At 42.7% G+C, this 23513-nt stretch overlaps 1 protein-coding gene across 1 annotated transcript in view; it reads right to left on the reverse strand.

Annotated features, from left to right (window-relative positions):
• Positions 1-7834: 7834 nt before the first annotated feature.
• BAALC (BAALC binder of MAP3K1 and KLF4) overlaps positions 7835-23513 on the reverse strand; it is a 32931-nt gene continuing 17252 nt past the window's right edge. Inside the window, exons 2-3 of the mRNA XM_054018515.1 lie at positions 14410-14579; positions 7835-9330 (exon numbers count right to left, since the gene is read on the reverse strand). Coding sequence (XP_053874490.1) covers positions 9220-9330; positions 14410-14579 — 281 coding nt within the window. The 3' untranslated portion in view covers positions 7835-9219. The remainder of the gene's footprint in view (positions 9331-14409; positions 14580-23513) is intronic.

A 23513-nucleotide genomic window follows, 5' to 3' on the forward strand; every position in this document is an offset into this window, starting at 1 on the left:
CAAGCCAAGGCGGCCCAGCAGACCCAGTGGAGGGAGAACATGTCGCAATACCAGCGATCACACAGCGAACGGGAGGACAGGTGGCGGCAGGAAGACCAGCAGGCGACTCAAACACTGCTTGGACTAATGAGGGAGCAAACGGACACGCTCTGGCGCCTTGTAGATGTTCTGCAGGACCGGAGGCAGAAGGACAGAGCTCCGCTGCATTCTATCTCTAACCGCCCTCCCCCGCCACAAAGTCCCATCCCCCCCCCATCCAAAGTCCCAAGAAGGAGGGGCAGCAGGGGCCGTGAAAACAGTCACTCCATCCCTGCAGACTGCTCAAGTAGCAGAAGGTTCTCATTCCCAAAGATTTGATAAGTCCTTTCCTTCACTCCAAAAGCACCTCACCCAAGCCCCCGTCCCAGTTTCATCCCCTAACTGTGTAGTTGTTAATAAAAAATATGTTTCTGTTAATTACTGTTTCCGTCATGTTCTGTTAGAGGAGAGTGTGTTTAAAGGGGGGGGGGGGAAGGGGGTTGGTAATTGGAGAGGATAGTCAACATTAACTGGGTAAAGAAATGGGGGCAGGTTCAGCTTCTGTTTAAACAAACATAATAGTCACAGGTTACCCTGCTCACTCTGGAACCTAGCTTTCAAAGCTTCCCGGATGCACAGCGCGTCCCTCTGGGCTCTTCTAATCACCCGGCTGTCTGGCTGGGCGTAATCAGCAACCAGGCGATTTGCCTCAACCTCCCACCCTGCCATAAACGTCTCCCCCTTGCTCTCACAGAGATTGTGGAGCACACAGCAAGCTGCAATAACAATGGGGATATTGGTTTCGCTGAGATCAGAGCGAGTCAGTAAGCTTCTCCATCTCCCCTTCAGATGTCCAAAAGCACACTACACCACCATTCTGCACTTGCTCAGCCGGTAGTTGAAGAGTTCTTTTTCACTGTCCAGTGCGCCTGTATAGGGCTTCATGAGCCAGGGCATTAGTGGGTAGGCTGGGTCTCCGAGGATCACTATAGGCATCCCCAACAGTTATTTTGTGGTCTGGGAAGTAAATACCTTCCTGCAGCCGTCTAAACAGACCAGAGTTCCTGAAAACGTGAGCATCATGAACCTTGCCCGGCCATCCGACGTTGATGTTGGTAAAACATCCCCTATGGTCTACCAGTGCTTGCAGCACCATTGAAAAGTAGCCCTTTCGGTTAATGTACTGGCTGGCCTGGTGGTCCGGTCCCAGGATAGGGATGTGAGTTCCATCTATAGCCTCACTGCAGTTTGGGAATCCCATTGCAGCGAAGCCATCTATGATCACCTGCACGTTTCCCAGGGTCACTACCTTTGAGAGCAGTAGCTCAACGATTGCGTTGGCTACTTGCATCACAGCAACCCCCACGGTAGATTTGCCCACTCCAAATTGGTTCGCAACTGACCGGTAGCTGTCTGGCGTTGCAAGCTTCCAGAGGGCTATGGCCACTCGCTTCTGGACAGTCAGGGCTGCTCGCATCCGGGTGTCCTTGCACTTCAGGGCAGGGGACAGCAACTCACAAAGTTCCAGGAAAGTTTCCTTACGCATGCAAAAGTTTCGCAGCCACTGTGATTCATCCCAGACCTGCAGCACTATTCGGTCCCACCAGTCCGTACTTGTTTCCCGGGCCCAGAATCACCGTTCCACAGCATCAACATGACCCATTGCCACCATGATGTTCACGGCGCGGGGTCCCGTGCTTTGTGAGAGGTCTGTGCCTCTCTCAGACTTAATGTCCTCACCACGCTGCTGTAGCCTCCTCGCCCAATTTCTCAGCATCTGTCTCTGAAAAAGGTGGATGATAAGGTGCAAGGTGTTGACAATGGCCATAACTGCAGCGATGATCGCAGTGGGCTCCATGCTCGCAGTGCTGTGGCGTCCGTGCTGTCAATCACCAGAAAAGTGCGCGAACTGATTGCCCGCCGGCGCTTTCATGGAGGGAGGGCGGGAGTGAGGGTTGAATGACGACAGTTACCCAAAACCACCCTCAACACATTTTTTGCCCCAGCAGGCATCGGGGGCTTGACCCAGAATTCCAATGGGCAGCGGGGACTGCAGGAACTGTGGGATAGCTGCCCACAGTGCACCACTTCCAATGTCGACACTTGCCCCGTTAGTGTGGACTCACAAAGTCGAATTACTGTCCTTAGTGTGGATACACACGTTCGACTTTGTAATATCGGTTCCACAAATTCGCTTTAAGTAAAATCGAACTACTCTCGTAGTGTAGACATACCCTAAGTCATTAAAGAACAAAACTTTTGCATCAAATTTCACTAAAATTAATGCGGCTAGCTTAGGAAAGCAAACACATACTGTAGGTTCTTTTCAAGTTGCCCATTACATTCATGAGAATTGTAATATGCTACATAAGAGATTTTACAAGTTGCTTGTAATTAGACACGGATTCAGACCACCACAATCTTCTAACCTGCTAAAGTTGAGATTCGGGGTTGGATTTGGTTCATGAGATCTTGAACTAACCCAAACAAGTCATCATCAGTAGGGATGCTGAAGTCACTCAAAACAATCAGCCTTGATGACTCCTCCACTACCACCACCACAGTGAAGAACTTGGTCAGCTTAACAGGGACTCCAGGATACTGTAGGAATAGCAATAAACTAACAAAAGTCCCATTTTAGCTCTGTCCCAGGACTTGCACACTAAGGGATGAAGACTATTAGATTTAAGTTTGGAGTAGAAGCCCTCCTACATTTGAGGGAAGCAACCAACACAGCTACATTGTCTTCTCCACTCAACATATCTGTTTCCTATGCCAATTCAGTGGCATATCTGCTTATTTTTTGAAAAAATGAGCTTTTATTATTTTACACTCATATTAACACTGCAGAACCAATATCATTCAAGAAGAGTGAGCTGAGTTACATTCTAGCTCGTACATTATCAACAAAATTGTTAACTAAGCTCTGGTTGCAAAATTTTATAATTGATAGTGATATATGTGCTAGGAAAAATTCAGCCTGACTTTCAAATCCCAGGTCTGAGTGTGATAGATTGACAAATAAGGGAAAACAGATTTTTACCTGTAAACTGTTTAAATTTGATGTGGAATCATTGAAACACAATGCAGAAATCCAGTGACATCGTCACATGATCATTTTTCAAATTGTAATTGCAATTTAGCCATTGAGGTTGTCCCGATTACAGACTGGTCAAATCTGGATTCTCTTCCCGAAGCAGTTTCTAAGCAATAATGTTTGTAAAGTTATTTTGACTGCAATTCTCATGTGACAGAACTAAGCTGAGTTTAACCACCGTTGCTGTTTGACTGAATATGCTTTTCTGTTGCACAGATTTTCTCCTCATTCATTACTCATGGGTGAAAATCAAGGCTTTTCTCTTATGCAGACTCTCTCTCTCTCTGCTCTGTATCATGATTACTGCCCCACCCCCACCCTGCAGCATGTCTGGGCCTGCTTAGACACCTGTTCCTCTTGTGCAGCCCTGCCTCAGGCTACAGTAGGGTGACCAGACAGCAAATGTGAAAAATCGGGATGGGGTGGGGGGTAATAGAAGCCTATATAAGAAAAAGACCCAAAAATCGAGACTGTCCCTATAAAATCGGGTCACCCTAGGCTACAGCCTACTAGAAATTGAGCCTCCACCAGTCAAAGACATCGTCTCACCTTCAGAAGGGAAATTCCTTCCAAAATACCCCATAGACACGATGACACACTGCACAGCAATTCCAAAGCCTCAGCTATAGCCTTTCAGCCCAAGGACCCTTGCTTAGCCGGATCTGAGGCAGCAGCAGCATAGGATATGTGCCTTCTGATCATCAGCCATAAACCACTGCTCGGCCAGGGAAAGGGGCTCAGGCTCTGAAAGGCAGGAAATGCGTCTCTCTCCACCCCTCCCCCACTCCACAGGCTGGCTCCACGTTAAAGTCTTAGGAGCGCTTCAGGAAGTCTGTGACAAGAACAGAGGCACATGAGGATTCCATTCCCCATGAAGGTGCGCCATCATGGGATTACAGAGAGGTAAGTGAGAAATCCCTTCCTAGGTTCAAAATTCAAAATTATCCTGATTTATTGAGTAAAACCCTGGATGGTACTAGTTTACTATTTACCTATTTACTTGGGTGCTAGCCAGCCTTGGGGAGCAGACAGTCAGCCTTTCAGGGGCTTTTAACAAGCTACTCCCACAATCAAGTTATGTGTAGCAGGACCCTACCTCTATCGTGTGGTCCCCATGCCAGGTGAGTAGTTTACTATCTCCCCCTTGTAAACAGCTAGGAGAAGAAGTACCACACATACATCACAAGAAACAAAAACAACCTACAGGACTTTTTCAGGACAGGATGTCAGTCAATGGCTTGCAAGGAACTCATTAATATTAATAAAATATCTTTCTCTTCCAGCATTATTAGATACAAACGTGCCTCCTTTGAGGGCATCGTAAGATCACAATAAAGACATCAGTTAATCTAAAATGTTTATATAAAATAAAGAACTTTCATGAATTGGGGGGGCCTAAGGTTGGTGCCACGGTAGCTCCACCAGTCAAAGACATCGTCTCACCTTCAGAAGGGAAATTCCTTCCAAAATCGTAGACACGATGACACACGGCACAGCAATTCCAAAGCCTCAGCTATAGCCTTTCAGACCAAAGGTTCTTCATATATTAAATAAGGAAAGCCTACTTTGTGGCAAACAAGTGGCTCATTGTCTAGAGGTATGGTCCTTGTTTGGAGAGAGATGTCTTGGGTTCTGTGCTAGTGAAAACCTTGATGTGATTTGTGAGCAATGGATTCCAACTTGGTGGCTACAAGGAAGCCATGTTACACCCATGGATAGCCATTGCTAACCCTAAATGATTATCTTGTCTGTGTGAAAATTTGCTGACGAGGAGCCTGTGGGGGAAACATTGGAGAAATTACTGGGATTGCAACCCTCACTGTTGAAGCCAGCATAGCAACTCTTCCTTCCTCACCCTCTGCACCCAGAGTCTAATATGGATTGTGTTAGTCACAGCAAGACTCAGGTCACATGTTACATTGTCTGTACCAGAGATAGTCAATTATTTTTTGTCAAGGTACAAATTTCTTGGTCAAGGTATAGTCAAGGTCCAGACTCCAGAGAAAATCATTTAAAAAAACAAATAATGATAATTGAATACAAAGATTTCAGGGTCCATTCAAAAGCATCTGGTAGTTTGGATTTGGCCCATGGTCCGCCTATTCACTACCCTGGTCTATACCCATGCATAGACAATATGCCAGTCACTCCCCGGTCCAGAGAAATAGACCCATTCATAAATGAATAGCTTCTGGAGCGGACTCAGAACCACCAGTTCTTCAAAATCAAGAGAAGCTTTTATCCTAATGTAGAGAATTGCTCACTCAGAGGTCAAAACTGACATGACTGGCTGTAATTTTACCATAATGTTAAAGGTTTGCAAAGATCAAAAACTTCATTGCATCCATCATTTCCTGAGAAGTCATCAGTAACCAATTATTTCCAGTGACTAGGATTCTGATGCCTTTCACCAACTTCATCTCAAGTGGGTTTCTCAATATGCACCTGCTGAAATTCCTTCAAATGATATAGAACCATGCACTTTATGAATGACACCTAATTTTGCATTGCATCTAGTTGCACTTTAACCATTAAGGTGGTTTTAATTACAGATTGGGCAAATTTGGATTCTCTTCCCGATACAGTTTCTAAGCAGTAATATATGTAAACATATTTTATGAGCTCTGGGACTGCAATTCTCTTGTGACAGAACCATGCTGAGTTTGGCCACTGTTGCTGTCACACGTTTGACTGAATATGCTTTTGTACCTCTTCTAAAGAACAGCAATGAAAAATTCAAGGGGACAACCACATAGACACAATTCCTTAGACACAGACTAACCCAATGTGCCTCTGACAAAAAAGACAAAAAAGCTAGATATAATTTTCAATGAGCTTTGGCCAGAACCTAGCACTCCCCACCTTGAATAATTTTATATCTAATGTGTAATATTTTCATGAGTTTACCAGTACCTACAAGTACATTAATAATAGCACATCCCAGTGCTGGTACCCTGGCAGAAAGTTTACCTTTATCAAAGCTTTCTACATACATGCCCAAAACAAAAATAAACTGCTTCTGGACTAATAGACGAGATATAAATTATTTTCTTTCACAGCTTCTTGATAGGCTGAATAATCTGCTGAATGAACCGTTGGTAAAATGGTTTGACTTTCACACTCTTTCATCTATAGAAAATATGCATCCTGCTTTTGCATGATAGAATATAGGCAGATGGATCCAATCCTGGGCATTCAGAACAGAGGCAAAACTCCTCCATCTGAAACTTTAAACTTCCCTACCAGGAACAGTGTATCTAGTAGAATGCTTTTTCTTCTCCTCCTGTCAACAAAAATCCTATCATATTATGTTGATGGTGTAAAATAAAGCCGTTAAAAACAAAGTATCTCACAGAGTTCAGCTCATCTTACATTGTCAGAAAGTGAATGGACAGTTAGGGGCTGTAATCTACTACCTTATATCCTTTGAAAGTCACACATGGACTGAATGAAGATTTCTGAGACCCCCCCATTTGAGCGTTTATAGTAGTTGTCTTTCTAAGTAATAACCATAAGGTTATAACCATTCAAAGGGTATCCAGCCTTTAAAGAAATAGGTTTTTTTCCATAGGCCTTTATCAAACAGTCATAACTTAGCGACTGGCACAAGACACAGAATTTGAATCTGGATTTCAAAAGCCATAAAATTCATGGGTGTTTGGATCAAATGTTTTAGTTTGGGTCCATCTCTAGAGAAAAAGATGTGTGGAACAGTTTACACATAGCACTTTCCCAATATATATACAAGGGTCACAAAAGTCAAGTAATGCTTGTGGTAGGATCTTCACACAACACCTAAATTGCAACCTTTCTTTTCCATGTCTTGATTTCCTGTTATGCTGGGTTTAGTGAGTTCCACATTTAAATTGTAGTACTATGAGTATCTCCAGTTATTTAATACAAAAAGTTCCTCTGAACTCAGTTTACTATTATTGGACAATAGATCTTCAATTTCTGAGTATGGTTAACACAAGCTATACAGAATTTAAAAAAAACCCCAAAATAATAAAAACAGTGTTTCCATTGTCTCCTTTGCTCACGCCCCACTCCTTACCTTCTCCCATACCACCCTACCAGTGGAACAGCAAACATGTGTAAAGCAACCTCTCTTTTCTGCAAAAGACACTTTAAAATCTATTTGTTCCCTGACGCATCCTGGCTACATGGGCCACTCACTGCTCCTTTGCTGGATTGGATTGTACTATATTGTCTCTGACTGCAAGCCCTGTGGGTCAAGAACGTTATTGGCTTGGCACAGCTGTCCCATGGGCAATACCATCTATATGTTATGCTCTATATAAATAACACAGAATCGTTCATTTGTACTTTCAGTTAGATTTGTATACTGCCAAAGACAACAATGGCCACCCATTGCTAAGAAAGAGTATTGAGCTGCAACAGCCACTGCTTATTTTAAGGAGTGAGTCTAAGAGGTGCAGCAAGATGGCAGGTTCCATTCAGTAGATGAGATAAATGTGAGTAGCAGCTGTTTTCACCTACACCACTCAACTTCCAATGCTGCTTAGTTATTGTACATAAATGCACAGCTCAGGTAAAAAAATGAGTTGAAAAGAGTTGCTAAGAATGGGATCTTTGGCCCCCTCCTTTGAAAATCTACATATTATAAATGGTTTTAAAGCTATACAAACTCTACTGCATGCAACATATTTCTGGCAAAGACTGAACTTCACTTTCTATAAGAATTATAAAAACAATTACTCATTTAAACAATTCTTTACTGCATATACTTGCTGTGTTCCAAGTAAAGTAATAAATACTCATAAACCTGATGTTGACTTCTTAAAAGACTCTCATGTGGAATAAATTAGGATGCTGTTCCAGGAATCTATTTATGGTTGTGTTTGCCTAGCTATAAAAAAAAGTACCTCATGCAGCTCAGACATTGATCAGTTACTACCCACCTCCACCTATTATAAGTCATCAGCATTAATGGCTGCTGAATAGTTATTGTAAATGACACCTCAAGGATGCTCATAGGTGTATAATGAGTGAGTAACATGATTTTACTGCTCTTATCTCCATAAAAGTCCAAAGTCAAAACCACAGTGGGTTTATATCAAACTCATTACTTTGTTGTTAAGAGGGTCTTGTATTAATTAGTGGTCTGTACAAAAGTTTACATTGATTTCTTGTGAATATACTTATGCTAAATGTACAGTACAGTGACACAGGATATAATGCAATTAAAATGTATGTTCTGCCCATTTTCTATATATTGAAAGAACAAGAATATATAGCCAAATCAATTAAATTTAATTATCAAATAAAGATCATCTTCTTGCAGTTGTCATCATTATGAAATTATTTGGGGAAATCTGCTTATTTATATATAAAGTTGGAAAGTGAAGGGTGTCTTACAAAATCTTGTAATACAGTTCTCAGTTTGGTGTTTCTGAAGGGAGAATTGAGAAAGAGCCAAGACAGAATGTAAACTGAACACTACCTGTGAGCTAAAACTGGATACTTCGGGTTCATTAGACTGGTAACAACATGAGTATTATTGCTTTCAAAACCTAAACTCTTCTGATATAGAAACTAACTTGAAACAAGGTAATTTAACCAGAAGACAATATGACTCATGGATCACATATATAGTTTAAAATTGGAAGCCATTTGTGTTTCTTTACTTCTGAGATATCTGGATTTGAGTTTTTATGAAAGTCAGATCTTTAACTTTATAAAACAGAAGATAACACATTTCAGGCTACTTACTAATAACACAGATCAATTATTCTTTCTCTGTTTTAAAGTGAGATGAACTGCAGCTCTAATTGTCCAATCCCTAACAGCAATGCAGCATAGAAAATCTACAATTAGATAGCACAGGACTTGGAGAGAAAATGGCACATATTTTGTTATATTTTTGTACAGTGCCATTGCAATAGATAAATACATGTCTGAACATCCAACAGTGTTTGCAGCTATTTACTGCTAGTTAAAACAACGTTTCTCAAGGCACTCAGCAGCCGCTGCCCATTGCATTCAACACAGAACATCTTGAGATCTTCAAATCTTAAGTGATCAGTCACAGTTAAAGTGCAGCAAAGTATTGTTAGGTCCATCTTCGCTTTTGCTTTACTCCTTTAATTGACACAATTCTTTGTGATTCTTCTGTCGCTGTCAATTTGTCTGATGCTTTTTGTAACATTAATGGTGACTTCTTTTGTGGGCATTTTCTTGGTGTCCCATTTAGCCTGTTAAAAAGTTTAAAACAATATAATGATTCAACATTGGCAGCAAATTGTGAGACATTTACAACAGCTATCTGAGGTTCGTCAAAATAAATATGTTAAATACACAGAAAGACCAAGTGTTCTCCACCCATTTTTGTGATTTGGGGTATATTTTTTAGTTAAGCACAATTGATATCTATCTGGCCTCATCCAAAGCCCATTGATATCAAGGGAAAGACTCCCATAGATGTCAGTGGGTATTGGACCAGGCCAATAAATCCTATTGACTGATATTAACACTGCTGTGCATGCACCTCTGTGCACAGACTGAAAAATGTACCCCTTTCAACAATGGGGCTAGTTTTAGTCCATGGATGGCATTGGGGGAAGCCAATGGGAGTTGAACATACATTGTTCAGGACAAAGTTTGGCTTGAGTTTTCTTTAGGTTTCTCCTGCTCTTAAACCAGAATAGGTTTTTCAAAATTATAGTTTAGGTTTGTAAAAGAGAATTAAGTCTTATATACATGGTACAGTTCTGTATCAAATCACTTCCAAAGAATAAAGAACTTTACAATACAGCTCTCATGGAAGAAAAGTCACTCTAGTTTTTTTTAAAAAAAGGTTAAAATACATAAAAAAATAATAGTTTATTTTATTCACTAGCAGCAAACCCAATCCTGGTAATACCAATTGTCCCTTAAAAATAGAATCGATTACAAACAGTTTGATCCCCTTAAAGTTGATGGACAAACTCTCTTTGATGTCAATGGGAGCTGGACTGGCCCTAATCCTCAGGTTCTAGTCACTTACAAATAAGTTTTACATAGGTACTCCTCTTGGTGTCCTAACCCTTTTGGATCAGCCCAGAATATGGGGCAGTACCAGGAAGCAGTTGTGTCTTAAAGACATCACTATGAACACACATCATCCAAAGCTCCCTTTTCCAGGAGAATGCTGCATCAGCCCTCTGCAAGATGCAGCAGCATTCCCCTCTTGCATCCAATCAGCTCTGCTGGCCAGCCTGAAGAGGTGCAGAGTCCTTGCTGGTAGGCTGATACCATTGCCTGTCATGCATACCTTAGCCTCTGTTTGCCAGAAGCTGGTAATGGGTGATTACCTGTTCTGTTTATTCCCTCTGAAGCACGTGGTATTGGCCACTGTCGGAAGACAGAATACTAGGCTAGATGAACCTTTGATCTGACCCCGTATGGCCATTCTTATGTTCTTATGGCCAATATTGTTGCATTATTTCCTTATGCTCCCCCATCTGTCTATCTGTCTCTTGTCTTATGCTTGGATGATGATGCTGTTGATGATTGATGATGTTTAGTAATTATATCTATTTCCAAAGCACCCAGGGGCCTTTGTCATGGAACCCATTGTGCTATACAAATCTAGAACAAAAAGACAATCCATGCCCCAAGGAGTTTATAATCTCAGTTTAAAACAAGAGACAACAAATGGATACAGACAGACAGTTTGTAAACTCATTGGGACAGATACCATCTTTTTGTTCTGTGATTTTATAGCACCTAGCACAATGTCCTCTCTGCCCTGCCCTCAGAGCCATGATCTAGGTAGGTCTGATGCAGGCATGCAGTGGGAGATCCTGCACACCATGGGATTATGTGCAGGACAAGGCCATGGTGTAGCCCCCTTTTAATGCTTCTTTACCAAAGAGGTGCTTTTCTTTCCATGCTATAAATATGGACTCCTTTGACCCTTCCAAAAGTTTTGTACAAGAACACTTGTTACTCAAAACCAGCACAATTTCTCTGACACTTTGCTTGACCTCCACTTAAGTAAATATATAAAAAATATCATGAGAATCTGGGGTGTTCTATCACTGTGATGTAGGAGATGTGTCGCTTTCTTCTGAATTACTCTATACTTAGTAATCATCAAGAAGTCCATGGGCATTTCTGTTTAAAACCAGATATAGTGATGTAGCCCTGGCTATTTACTCCCGGAAGCAAAATTCATGATGCAATATATTATCCTGTGGCTATTGTGAAATACAGGAAACAGAGGGCCAAATCCTTGTTACCCTGTGGGCCAGCCTGGGCAAGTAGAGCCAGGAGGATTTGTCCCAGAATGTATGTGCCATCATATAGATAATAGCTCAGATGGTCCATTTTTAAATGAGGTTGTGACAGAATGATGAGGCCTAATTGATGACTCAGCTCTCTGATCACTGTAGTCTCAGTTAGTTTCCCCAGCAGTAGTTGATTGAGGAAATAGGGAGGAATTAGCTAATCAGATGGGAACACTGGGTGAGTTAAGGAACTAATTGGCTCATCAGATGACTAGCTTGATACAAGGCAGAAAGGAAGTGTTATTGGGGCAGGGCAGCTGTGCCCAAACTGAAGAAGATCCCAAGGAAGGAAGATCTCTTTTCCTTCCAGGGCCCTGATGGTAATAGGGCTACAGGAAGTAGAATTGTTGTACTGACAGGTGTTGGTTAAAGGGACTTGAATAAATTATATGGAGTGGACTCTAAAAGAAGAGAGTCTGAGCAGATTCTGTGGTGAACAAGGAAAGGTGAGGCATATGTTCCATTACAGATGTGAATTGTCCTTCGCCATTAACCTCTGCTCATACATATTAATCTGATTATTTTAACAGGAGGAGCTGTGTTTTTCCTCAAGTTGAGCTTTAAATGCAGAGCATATTGGGGACACGTACAGTATATATAGTCCCCATGCAAACCAAAGATTTACCTTTTAGAAATCTAGTGATAGCAATTGCCTCAGTGACCTACCGCAGTAGTCAATTCCACAGGCTGACCGTACACTATCTAAAGTAATATTTATTGTAATTATCTAAAATTTACTGCCCCTTATTTTCAATGATTGCCTCCTTGTGTTTTATGAAATCTTCAATCTGCCCTTCATAATTTGAATAATTCATTCAAGTCTTTTTCTGCCTTTCCAGACTAAATAATTATTGCACAGTTTATATATATATATATGCATGCCTTCTCTGGACCTTTCCAGTCCTCACTCTATCTTTCTTAAGGTATGCTAACCATATCTGGACAAGATAAATGAGTGCACACTGGTGTTTGAAACAGTCTTATAATATTATTTCTCTATTTTAATTCACCTATTTGCCTTTTCAAATGTTGCTATGTACCTGGCAAATATTTCATTAGCCACTCACAATGAATCTGATTTTTTTTTCCCTGCAGATTATCTAGATTATAGAGCCAATGCTGCCTTCACTTTCACAAGTGTAACTCCCGCTGAAGTCAGTGGGAGTTACACCCATGCAACTGAGGGCAAAATTGGGCCCCTACATTTGCCAACGTACATTATATTTATGCAAGTTGAATTGCATCTGCCGTTGTGCTGCCTAATCATCCAAAGTGTTCACATCCATCTGGTGTTTCTCACAATTCTCCATAGATTTTGTTAATCAAAATAACCTAATGTCAGTCAGCAAACTTCAACTCCCAGTGCACCTCCTCCGTCGGATCTTTCATACAATATAGTCAATAATCCTGGACCCAACATTAAACCCTTGAGTGTCCTACTGTTGTATTTCCTTCATTATTTTATTAATTGTTTTTATTATCAATTTCTTTTAGGCCCATATCCTTTTCACCTTACTGACATATACCTTTGCTGGCACTATAGTTGGATTCAGCAAGACAACAGAGGAATAGATATTGTAATAAATAATAATATCTAGCTTATATAGATAGACAGCACTTGTCATCAGTAGATCTCAAAGAGCTTTATTCCCAATTTACAGATGGGGAAACTGAGGCACAGAATGACCAAGTGACTTGCCCAGAGTCACCTACCAGGCCAATGGCAGACCCAGCAATATAACCCAGGTCTCCTGAGCCCCAGTCCTGTGTGCTGTGCACTAGGCAACACTGCCTTCCAATAGAGATAGAAGGCAAAGTGAAGTCAGTGAGAATACTCACATAAGTCAGATGACCAAGATTTGACTTAGTGTGAACCAACTTCTCTATGCACATGGATATAACAATAACAAGCTTTGATTGCATGCATCTTTGTGTGCCAGAAAAAGTTGGAAGAATGAATTTCAAGCCAATGATAGAGGGCCCAATTAAGTAATCCATACTCATGTGAGTAGCCCCATTGCAGTCAATGGTAACATGATTTAAGGATTGCAGGAATTGGTCCATCATCTCTAGTAACACCAAATAAAATGAAAGACAAGATGAGTGGGATAATATCTTTTACTGGATCAACTTCTGTTGGCGAGAGAGACAAGCTTTCGAACTTACACAGAGTTCCTCTTAAAATGTTTGTATTCTTGTTGCTAAAAATATAAGAATAATAGATTAGATCTATCATTTGTAGAATCAAATTCTGAAATGGTGCCAAATCTCTTACAAATTGGATTTTGTAATTACATTGATTCTGTTACACCATATTCAATTTGACTGATTAAATTTCTCCATGGACTCATGATTATGACAAGCATTTGCACTTTTTCATTTTCAGCAATCCCCTTATGGCTCTTGAAGTCATGTTGACGTGGAATATGCCCCTGTACTCCTGCTACTGCAATACCTAAATGGAAAGACACAACGGTAGGTCACAGGGGAATATTTCCATGCTGCAGAAGCAATGAAGGATGAATAATACAGTACAAGGAGGTTTAAAATAAACACACACATACTATTGTGTTTGCTATTAATGAACATTAGAGGTAAAGTTGAGATGTGGCTTCCATTCTAAACTCCCTTTTCCAGTTGCTCTCTATTTTCTCAGACAAATTCCTTTTGGGCTCAAATTTCCCATGCTTGTTCTCCCATCTCAAAGGTAAATGTTTGATAGAACCTGTCTGATGATCCTACTGTGCAGTTGGGTAGGTGCCTTTGGGTCTGTCTCCTGTCAGCACTTAATCACCAATAAGAAGACGTAGATTCAGAGTCTGCCTCTGCCCAGATCTGCAGCTTCTCATGCAATATGCTGTGGCTTCAGTGTAAGTATTTTATTGTATTTCAAGATGTTAAATGGGTTTTGACTGTAAAATGGATAATTGTAATTATCACAAAAATAATTGTAGTCCCATTGAAACTAGCCCTGAGAGACACGGACCATAATTATAAACCTACCTCTGCTGTTCTGAAGCCATTGTGTTTCTGTGTCATAGTTCCAGAGGCATGGACCGTGGGTTTTGTGGATTGAGTGCCACAGCTAGTTTTCTTCTCAGTGTTAATTATTCCACTTGCAGTCGAGGACATGGTAACACAGGTCTGAGTTGATTTTTCATCCTCCAGCATACCTAATAAGAACACATGAAATCACATTCCAACAACGGTTGACACTAACAGCCATTGTTCCCTTGCATTGTATCACTATTTTGTAACTTTTAACTAAAGAACACAGTCAACTTGAAACCTAGTTTCTATAAAACAAAGAGTTAAAAGTAAGTTTCAGATAGTAAAGCTGCCTCTGTGTCTCCTGCCTATTTTTGTGATTTTTACCTTCACATTTCCCTGTCTTAAAAATGCCTCTCCCGTCATTGTCACTGTGTGAAAGACCCACACAAACAAAATGGGACATGAGTTAACGTGGGCCCATATCCTGCAAGCCACTGAACATGAGCAGACCTTTTCTCTACTTCAGAGCCCTGTTGACTTCATGGGTACAAGAGTTTGCCCATGCAGAGCAGCTTGCAGGATCAGGGCCTAACTCACTATACAAGGAAACAATAACACTGTCTGTAAAGAAAGTACTATCGAATTCATAAAAAGGAAGACATTGGAAAAAAACTAGAGACACCTCTCCCCTTGAATCCCTGCTAATCTTAGTAATCTTAGGGGTTACTCATAAAAATGGTAGTTAAGAAATATTCAGATAAAAATATGATTTTTATTTAGAAGGGTACCCTTAATTTTTATGAGGACTTATTGCATAATAGTCACAAACAAACATATTTTATCAAAACATTGTGTCCATCAATAGGCAAATTATTAATATTTTTTTCAGCTCTGGTTGAATGTACTGCAAAGCAAACATAGAGCAATATGATATGGGTTAGCCTAAAAAAGTTTCCTCATCTTATTGCATGAGCAGAACTAAGCTATAATTTATAATAAGCCTACTTCATTAAACTTCTAGTTGTAATGCTGGGTCTCAAATCTGAGTTGTGGATCTGGCCAAAGTTATAACAACAATGAAAAAAAAAAAAAAAAGAACAAGGCTGGATATGTCACTTTGGCTACTGTAGCTTTCATTGTTCAAAAATGCTTAACAAATTCTGTTTATAAAGAGGCTTGCTTACATGCCAACAGAAAAAAATGTATAATCTTATTTTATGGCTGTACAAGTGTTGTGATCATTGGCTGGAGAAGTAAGGGTGTGTACATAGATATAAAGGGGAAATAAATGTAAAGAGGAACTATACAGAAAACATTTATTGCTGTTTGAATTGTGCATTGCATCACCAAACCCATTCTCATAAATGAGATATGAATTCAAGTATAGCATTAAGGACACTATAAATGAAAGGGATGTAGTTCTGTATTCTCGCCCAGAAATCTGCAGGGAATACACCTGGCAGGAAAAGCTGCCTTATCAATAGAAAGAATTTTCAGTAGCAGGTTTCCAAAGAAAATGACTGAGAGAAGTAAAGTTGAGTGAAATAGTAACAGGGGACATATCAAACAGCTGTCCAAACTGCAAGAAAAGGTCCACCCAAATTTCTAGTCTTGATGCTGAAAGTGATGAAGGTGACTTAATGTGTGAGAAATGTGAATTAAAATATATTATTGCATTTTCCTAAACTGCCAGCAGATGGTGACAGAGCTTCCATGTGCCAGTTTCTCTCTAGGACTGTCAGCTGAAAATAAATTAAAAAAAAGAAAAGAAATCCAAATAATCTTGGTTTGTATAAATAAAAAATTGAATTGGCTTTTTTTTTAACATTAGTGTTGCATTTTATGTAAAAATATGTTTAAAAGTCCTTAATGCTTGGAAGTTGTCATTTTCTGTGAGAGGAAAAAACTGGTGTTTCTCTCATATCTTTATCTGCCTCTAACAAAGAGTTTCAGAGATCCTGGCAATTACAGGCAGGTGAGCCTGACATCATACTGGGCAAAATGGTAGACACTATAGTAAAGAACAGAATTATCAGACACATAGATAAACATGATTTGTTGGGGAAGAGTCAACACAGATTTTGTAAAGGGAAATCATGCCTCTTAGAATTCTTTGAGGGAGTCAACCAGCATGTGGATAAGAGGGATCCACTTGATATAGTGTACTTGGATTTTGAGAAAGCCTTTGACAAGGTCCTCATCAAAGGCCCTTAAGGAAACTACCTAGCAATTGAGATAAGAGGGAAGGCCCTGTCATGGAACAGAACTAGTTGAAAGACAGGAAACAAAGGGCAGGAGGAATAAATGGTCAGTTTTAAGAATGAGCATTCAGAGAGGTGAACAGTGGACTGCCCCCCCAGGAATCTGTATTGGGACCTGTGCTGTTCTGAAAAGGGGAAATGAACAATGAAGTGGCAAAGTTTGCAGGCAACATAAAATTATTCAAGATAGTTAAGACCAAAGCAGATTGCGAGGAATTACAGAAGGATCTCACAAAACGGGGTGACTGGGCAACAAAATGGCAGACGAAATTCAACATAGATAAGGGCAAAGTAATACACATTTGAAAAAATAATCTCTGATATACATTTACAATGATAGGTTCTAAATTAGCTGTTACCACCCAACAAAGAGATCTTGGATTCATCACTAGTATAGTTCTCTGAAAACTTCCACTCAATGTGCAGCAGTGGTCAAAAAAGCTAACAGTGTGCTAGGAACTATTAGGAAAGGGATAGAAAATAAGACAGAAAATATCACAATGTCACTAATAAATCCCTGGTACACCCATGCCTTGAACCAGTACTGGTTGCCTCCTCTCAAAAATGATATAGTGGAATTGGAAAAAGTTCAGAGAAGGGCAACAAAGATGAAAAAGGGCTTCCGTACAAGGAGAGATTAAAAAGATTAGGGAGGTTCGTTTTAGAAAAGAGATGACTAAGGGGGATGTGATAGAAGTCTATAAAATCATGAATGGTGTGGAAAAAGTGAATAGAAAAGTGTTATTTACACTTTCACACAGTACAAAAACTGATGAAATTAACAAGCAGTAGGTTTATTAAACAAGAGGAAATACTTTTCATACAACACACAACTAACCTGGGGAACGCATTGTCATGGGATGCCATGATGGCCAGAAGTATAACTGGGTTCATAAAAGAACTAGATAAGTCCATCAATGGCTATTAGCCAAGATGGTCAAGGATACAACCCCATGTTCAGAACAACCCTAAATTTCTGACTCCTAGAAGCGGAAGATGGGGGTGGATCACTCCATAGTTCCCCTGTTCTGTACACTCCCTGTGAACCTTTGATATGAGCCACTGCTGGAGTAAAGATACTGGGCAAGATGAATCATGTTCTGACCCAGTGTGGTAGCTCTTATATTCTTATTCCACAGCACTGACACCGCCCCACGTTCAGCAATAAACATCTCCTCTCTTACACCTCCATGAAGTCTACTCAAGCAGCTTGCATTTTAAATCTCACACCTCCCTGCCACTCTCCAGACTAAGGTGTGCAGCAGAGTAGTAATAACAGATTTAAAAATTTTATTAAAGCTAATGTTAAAAAAATTATATAATACATAGGTTGGGGAAAAAAGTGTCTGTACATCTAATATTAGATTATCCACAAATATAAAGTTAGATTTTAAAAGTCATATGATACGTTTTTTCTTGGTCCCAGTCACCTGGCATGGGTCAGGGTTACAAAGGATTCTAGACTATTGTTGCACACTCAGATGATTTGCAGGAAGAGACCTGAGGAGCCAGTCAGTTATTTAGAAACAAGGGCTCAAGAACTGTTTATGTATTTATGGCATAGCCTATGGAAACAAATGCAGGCTTGGTAGACAGGAACTCCTAAGTTCTATGCCCCCTCTGGTACTGACTTAGGGTATGTCTACACTCCGAAATTAGGTCGAATTTATAGAAGCCAGTTTTATAGATATCGGTTTTATACAGTCGATTGTGCGTGTCCCCACATAAAATACTCTAAGTGCATGAAGTCGGCGGACCACGTCCACAGTACTGAAGCTAGTGTCGGCTTCCGGAGCCGTGGGTAGCTATCGCACAGTTCCCGCAGTCTCCACCACCAATTGGAATTCTGGGTTGAGATCCCACTGCCTGATGATGCAAAACAGTGTCGCGGGGGTTTCTGGGTACATGTCGTCAGGCCCCTCCCCCTCTGTCAGAGCAACGGCAGACAATCGATTCATGCCTTTTTACCTGGGTTACCTGTGCAGACAACATACCACAGCAAGCATGGAGCCCGCTCAGCTCAGCTCACCATCACCATATGTCATCTGGGTGCTGGCAGACGTGGTACTGCATTGCTACACAGCAGCAGCGAATTGCCTTTTGGCAGTAGATGGTGCAGTAACTGGTAGCCTTCATCGGCTACCTGGGTGCTGGCAGACGTGGGGCTGCATTGCTACACAGCAGCAGCCCCTTGCCTTTTGACAGTAGATGGTGTATTACGACTGGTATCTGTTGTCATCGTACTCCAGTTCAATCAGAGGCACCTGGGCAGACATGCTTTGTCTCCTGGAGACTCAGTCCTGCCGGCAGTCCTATTGAACCGTCTTGACGATGATGGCTAGCAGTCGTAGTACAGTATCTTCTGCCAAGCATCCAGAAGATGCTGAGGGCTATCAGTCATGCTGCACCGTCTGCTGCCAGATTAAGATGTAAAAAATAGATGTATTCATTTGCTTCCCCCTCCCTCTGTGAAATCAATGGCTTGCTAAACCCAGGGTTTTGAGTTCAATCTTTGGGGGGGGCCATTCGGTGTGACAGTTGTTTGTGTTTCTCCCTGATGCACAGCCACCTTTGTTGATTTTAATTCCCTGTACCTGTATGCCATGTCGTCAGTCGCCCCTCCCTCCCTCCATCAGTTTTGCGCCTTTTTTCACACCAGACACCATAGCACTGGGATCATGGATCACCGCGGCAATTATGAGCACTATGAACACCACACGCATTGTCCTGGAGTATATGCAGAGCCAGGACATGCCAAAGCAAAACCAGGACCAGCAGAGGAGGCGATTGCAGCGCGGCAACGAGAGTGATGAGGAAATTGACATGGACATAGACTTCTCACAAAGTACGGGCCCCAGCAATGTGCAAATCATGGTGTTACTGGGGCAGGTTCATGGCATGGAATGCCGATTCTGGGCCCGGGAAACAAGCACAGACTGGTGGGACCGCATCGTGTTGCAGGTGTGGGATGATTCCCAGTGGCTGCAAAACTTTCGCATGCGTAAGGGCACTTTCATGGAACTTTATGACTTGCTTTCCCCTGCCCTGAAGCACCAGAATACCAGGATGAGAGCAGCCCTCACAGTTGTGAAGTGAGTGGCGATAGCCCTGTGGAAGCCTGCAACGCCAGACAGCTACCGGTCAGTCGGGAATCAATTTGGAGTGGGTAAATCTACTGTGGGGGCTGCTGTGATCCAAGTTGCCAGGGCAATCAAAGACCTGGTGATATCAAGGGTAGTGACTCTGGGAAACGTGCAGGTCATAGTGGATGGCTTTGCTGCAATGGGATTCCCAAACTGTGGTGGGACGATAGACGGAACCCATATCCTTATCTTGGCACCGGAGCACCAAGCCACCGAGTACATAAACCGCAAGGGGTACTTTTCAATGCTGCTGCAAGCCCTGGTGGATCACAAGGGACGTTTCACCAACATCAACGTGGGATGGCCGGGAAAGGTACATGATGCTCGCGTCTTCAGGCACTCTGGTCTGTTTCGAAAGCTGGAGGAAGGGACTTTCTTCCCGGACCAGAAAATAACCGTTGTGGATGTTGAAATGCCTATAGTTATCCTTGGGGACCCAGCCTACCCCTTAATGCCATGGCTCATGAAGCCGTACACAGGCAGCCTGGACAGTAGTCAGGACCTGTTCAACTACAGGCTGAGCAAGTGCCAAATGGTGGTGGAATGTGCATTTGGACGTTTAAAAGCGCGCTATCGCAGCTTACTGACTCGGATAGACTTCAGCAAAACCAATATCCCCATTGTTATTGCTGCTTGCTGTGCGCTCCACAATATCTGTGAGAGTAAGGGGGAGACATTTATGGCGGGGTGGGAGGTTGAGGCAAATCGCCTGGCCGCTGATTACGTGCAGCCAGACACCAGGGCGGTTAGAAGAGTACAGCAGGGCGCGGTGCGCATCAGAGAAGCTTTGAAAACCAGTTTTGTGACTGGCCAGGCTACGGTGTGAAACTTCTGTTTGTTTCTCCTTGATGAACCCTCCGCCCCCCCGAACTCCCCGGTTCACTCTACTTCCCTGTAAACCAACCATCCCACCCTCCCCTCCCCCCTTCGAGCACCGCTTGCAGAGGTAATAAAGTCATTGTTACTTCTCATTCATGCATTCTTTATTAATTCCTCACACAACTAGGGGGATAATTGCCAAGGTAGCCCGGGATGGGTGGGGGAGGAGGGAAGGAAAAGGACACACTGCAGTTTAAAACTTTAACACTTATTGAAGGCCAGCCTTCTGATGCTCGGGCAATCATCTGGGGTGGAGTGACTGGGTGGCCGGAGGCCCCCCCACCGTGTTCTTGTGCATCTGGGTGAGGAGGCTATGGGACTTGGGGAGGAGGGCTGATAGTTACAGAGGGACTGTAGTGGCGGTCTCTGCTCCTGCTGCCTTTCCTGCAGCTCAACCATATGCTGGAGCATATCAGTTTGATGCTCCAGCAGCCGGAGCATCGACTCTTGCCTTCTGTCTGCAAGCTGACGCCACCTATCATCTTCAGCCCGCCACTTGCTCTGTTCAGCCCGCGATTCATCCTGCCACCTCTCCTCTCATTCAAATTGTGCTTTTTCGCACTCTGACATTGACTGCCTCTACGCATTCTGCTGTGCTCTTTCAGCGTGGGAGGACATCTGGAGCTCCGTGAACATATCATCCCGAGTCCGCTGTTTTCTTCTTCTAATCTTCGCTAGCCTCTGCGAAGGAGAAACATTTGCAGCTGGTGGAGAAGAAGGGAGAGGTGGTTAAAAAAGACACATTTTAGAGAACAATGTGTACATTCTTTCACGTTAAATTTTGCTGTTCACATTATACAGCACATGTGCTTTTGTTACAAGGTCGCATTTTTCCTCTTATATTGAGGGCCTGCCGGTTTGGTGTGAGAGATCACTCACGCAGTGCCAGGCAACAGAATTCGGCTTGCAGGCAGCCATGGTAAGCCACAGTCTTTTGGCTTTTTTAACCTTCATAACATGTGGGAATGGTTTCAAACAGCAGCGCCCTCATTTCCCATACCAAGGACCCATTGGGTTGGCCATTTAAAATGGGTTTGCAATGTAAAAGGAGGGGCTAAGGTTTCCGGGTTAACATGCAGCACAAACCGAACTCTCCCCCCCCCCCCCCCACACACACCCAATTCTCTGGGATGATCACTTCCCCCTTTCCCCCCCCCCCCACGTGGCTAACAGCGGGGAACATTTCTGTTCAGCCGAGCAGGAACGGGCACCTCTGAATGTCCCCTTAATAAAATCACCCCATTTCAACCAGGTGACCGTGAATGATATCACTCTCCTGAGGATAACAAAGAGAGATAAGGAATGGATGTTGTCTGCATGCCAGCAAACACCGGGACCATACGCTGCCATGCTTTGTTATGCAATGATTCCAGACTACCTGCTACTGGCCTGGCATGGTAAAGTGTCCTACCATGGTGGACGGGATAAGGCAGCCCTCCTCAGAAACCTTTTGCAAAGGCTTTGGGAGTACATGAAGGAGAGCTTTCTGGAGATGTCCCTGGAGGATTTCCGCTCCATCCCCATACACGTTAACAGACTTTTCCAGTAGCTGTACTGGCCGCGATTGCCAGGGCAAATTAATCATTAATCATTAAACATGCTTGCTTTTAAACCACGTGTAATATTTACAAAGGTACACTCACCAGAGGTCCCTGGTGTGCCCTCAGGGTCCGGGAGCACGCCTTGGGTGAGTTCGGGGGTTACTGGTTCCAGGTCCAGGGTGATAAACACATCCTGGCTGCTGGGGAAACCAGTTTTTCCTCTTCCTTGCTGTGAGCTATCTTCATTGTCTTCATCATCATCATCTTCCGCGTACCCCAACGCTTCCCTGTTGCGTGTTTCTCCATTGACGGAGTCAAAGCACACGGTTGGGGTAGTGGTGGCTGCACCCCCTAGAATGGCATGCAGCTCCGCGTAGAAGCGGCATGTTTGCGGCTCTGCCCCAGACCTTCCGTTTGCCTCTCTGGCTTTGTGGTAGGCTTGCCTTAGCTCCTTAATTTTCACGTGGCACTGCTGTGTGTCCCTGTTATGGCCTTTGTCCTTCATGGCCTTTGAGACCTTTTCTAATATTTTGCCATTTCATTTACTGCTACATAGTTCAGCTAGCACTGATTCGTCTCTCCATATGGCGAGCAGATCCTGTACCTCCCGTTCTGTCCATGCTCTTTTGCTATCCTGGGACTCCATCATGGTTACCTGTGCTGATGAGCTCTGCGTGGTCACCTGTGCTCTCCACGCTGGGCAAACAGGAAATGAAATTCAAAAGTTCGCGGGGCTTTTCCTGTCTACCTGGTCAGTGCATCTGAGTTGAGAGTGCTGTCCAGAGCGGTCACAATGAAGCACTGTGGGATAGCTCCCGGAGGCCAATAATGTCGAATTCCGTCCACACTACCCCAAATCCGACCCGCAAAGGCTGATTTTAGCGCTAATCCCCTTATCGGAGGTGGAGTAAAGAAACCGGTTTAAAGGGCCCTTTAAGTCGAAAGAAAGGGCTTCGTCGTGTGGATGTGTCCAGGCTTAATTCGATTTAACGCTGCTAAAGTCGACCTAAACTCGTAGTGTAGACCAGGCCTTAGTGTGGCCTTGTGTAAATTGGTTCTACTCCCTGCTTCAGTTTCCCCATCTGAAAACAGAGATAAGGATACTCACTTATTTATCTCACAGAGGTGTTGTAAGCATGACTTACTACAGCTCTTTGAAGATGCACAATGCTATAAGTGCTAAGTATTAATACCTACATTTGGACATTTCAAACATATGGTGTGATGGGGAGTTAAGGTAGCTAGGTGGCACAGTTAACTGCCCAGCCTGCACCTGGAGGAGGAGCCAGGGA

The sequence above is a fragment of the Malaclemys terrapin genome, chromosome 2 (genome assembly GCF_027887155.1).
Source record: "Malaclemys terrapin pileata isolate rMalTer1 chromosome 2, rMalTer1.hap1, whole genome shotgun sequence".
In the NCBI taxonomy this organism is placed as follows: Eukaryota; Metazoa; Chordata; order Testudines; family Emydidae; genus Malaclemys; species Malaclemys terrapin.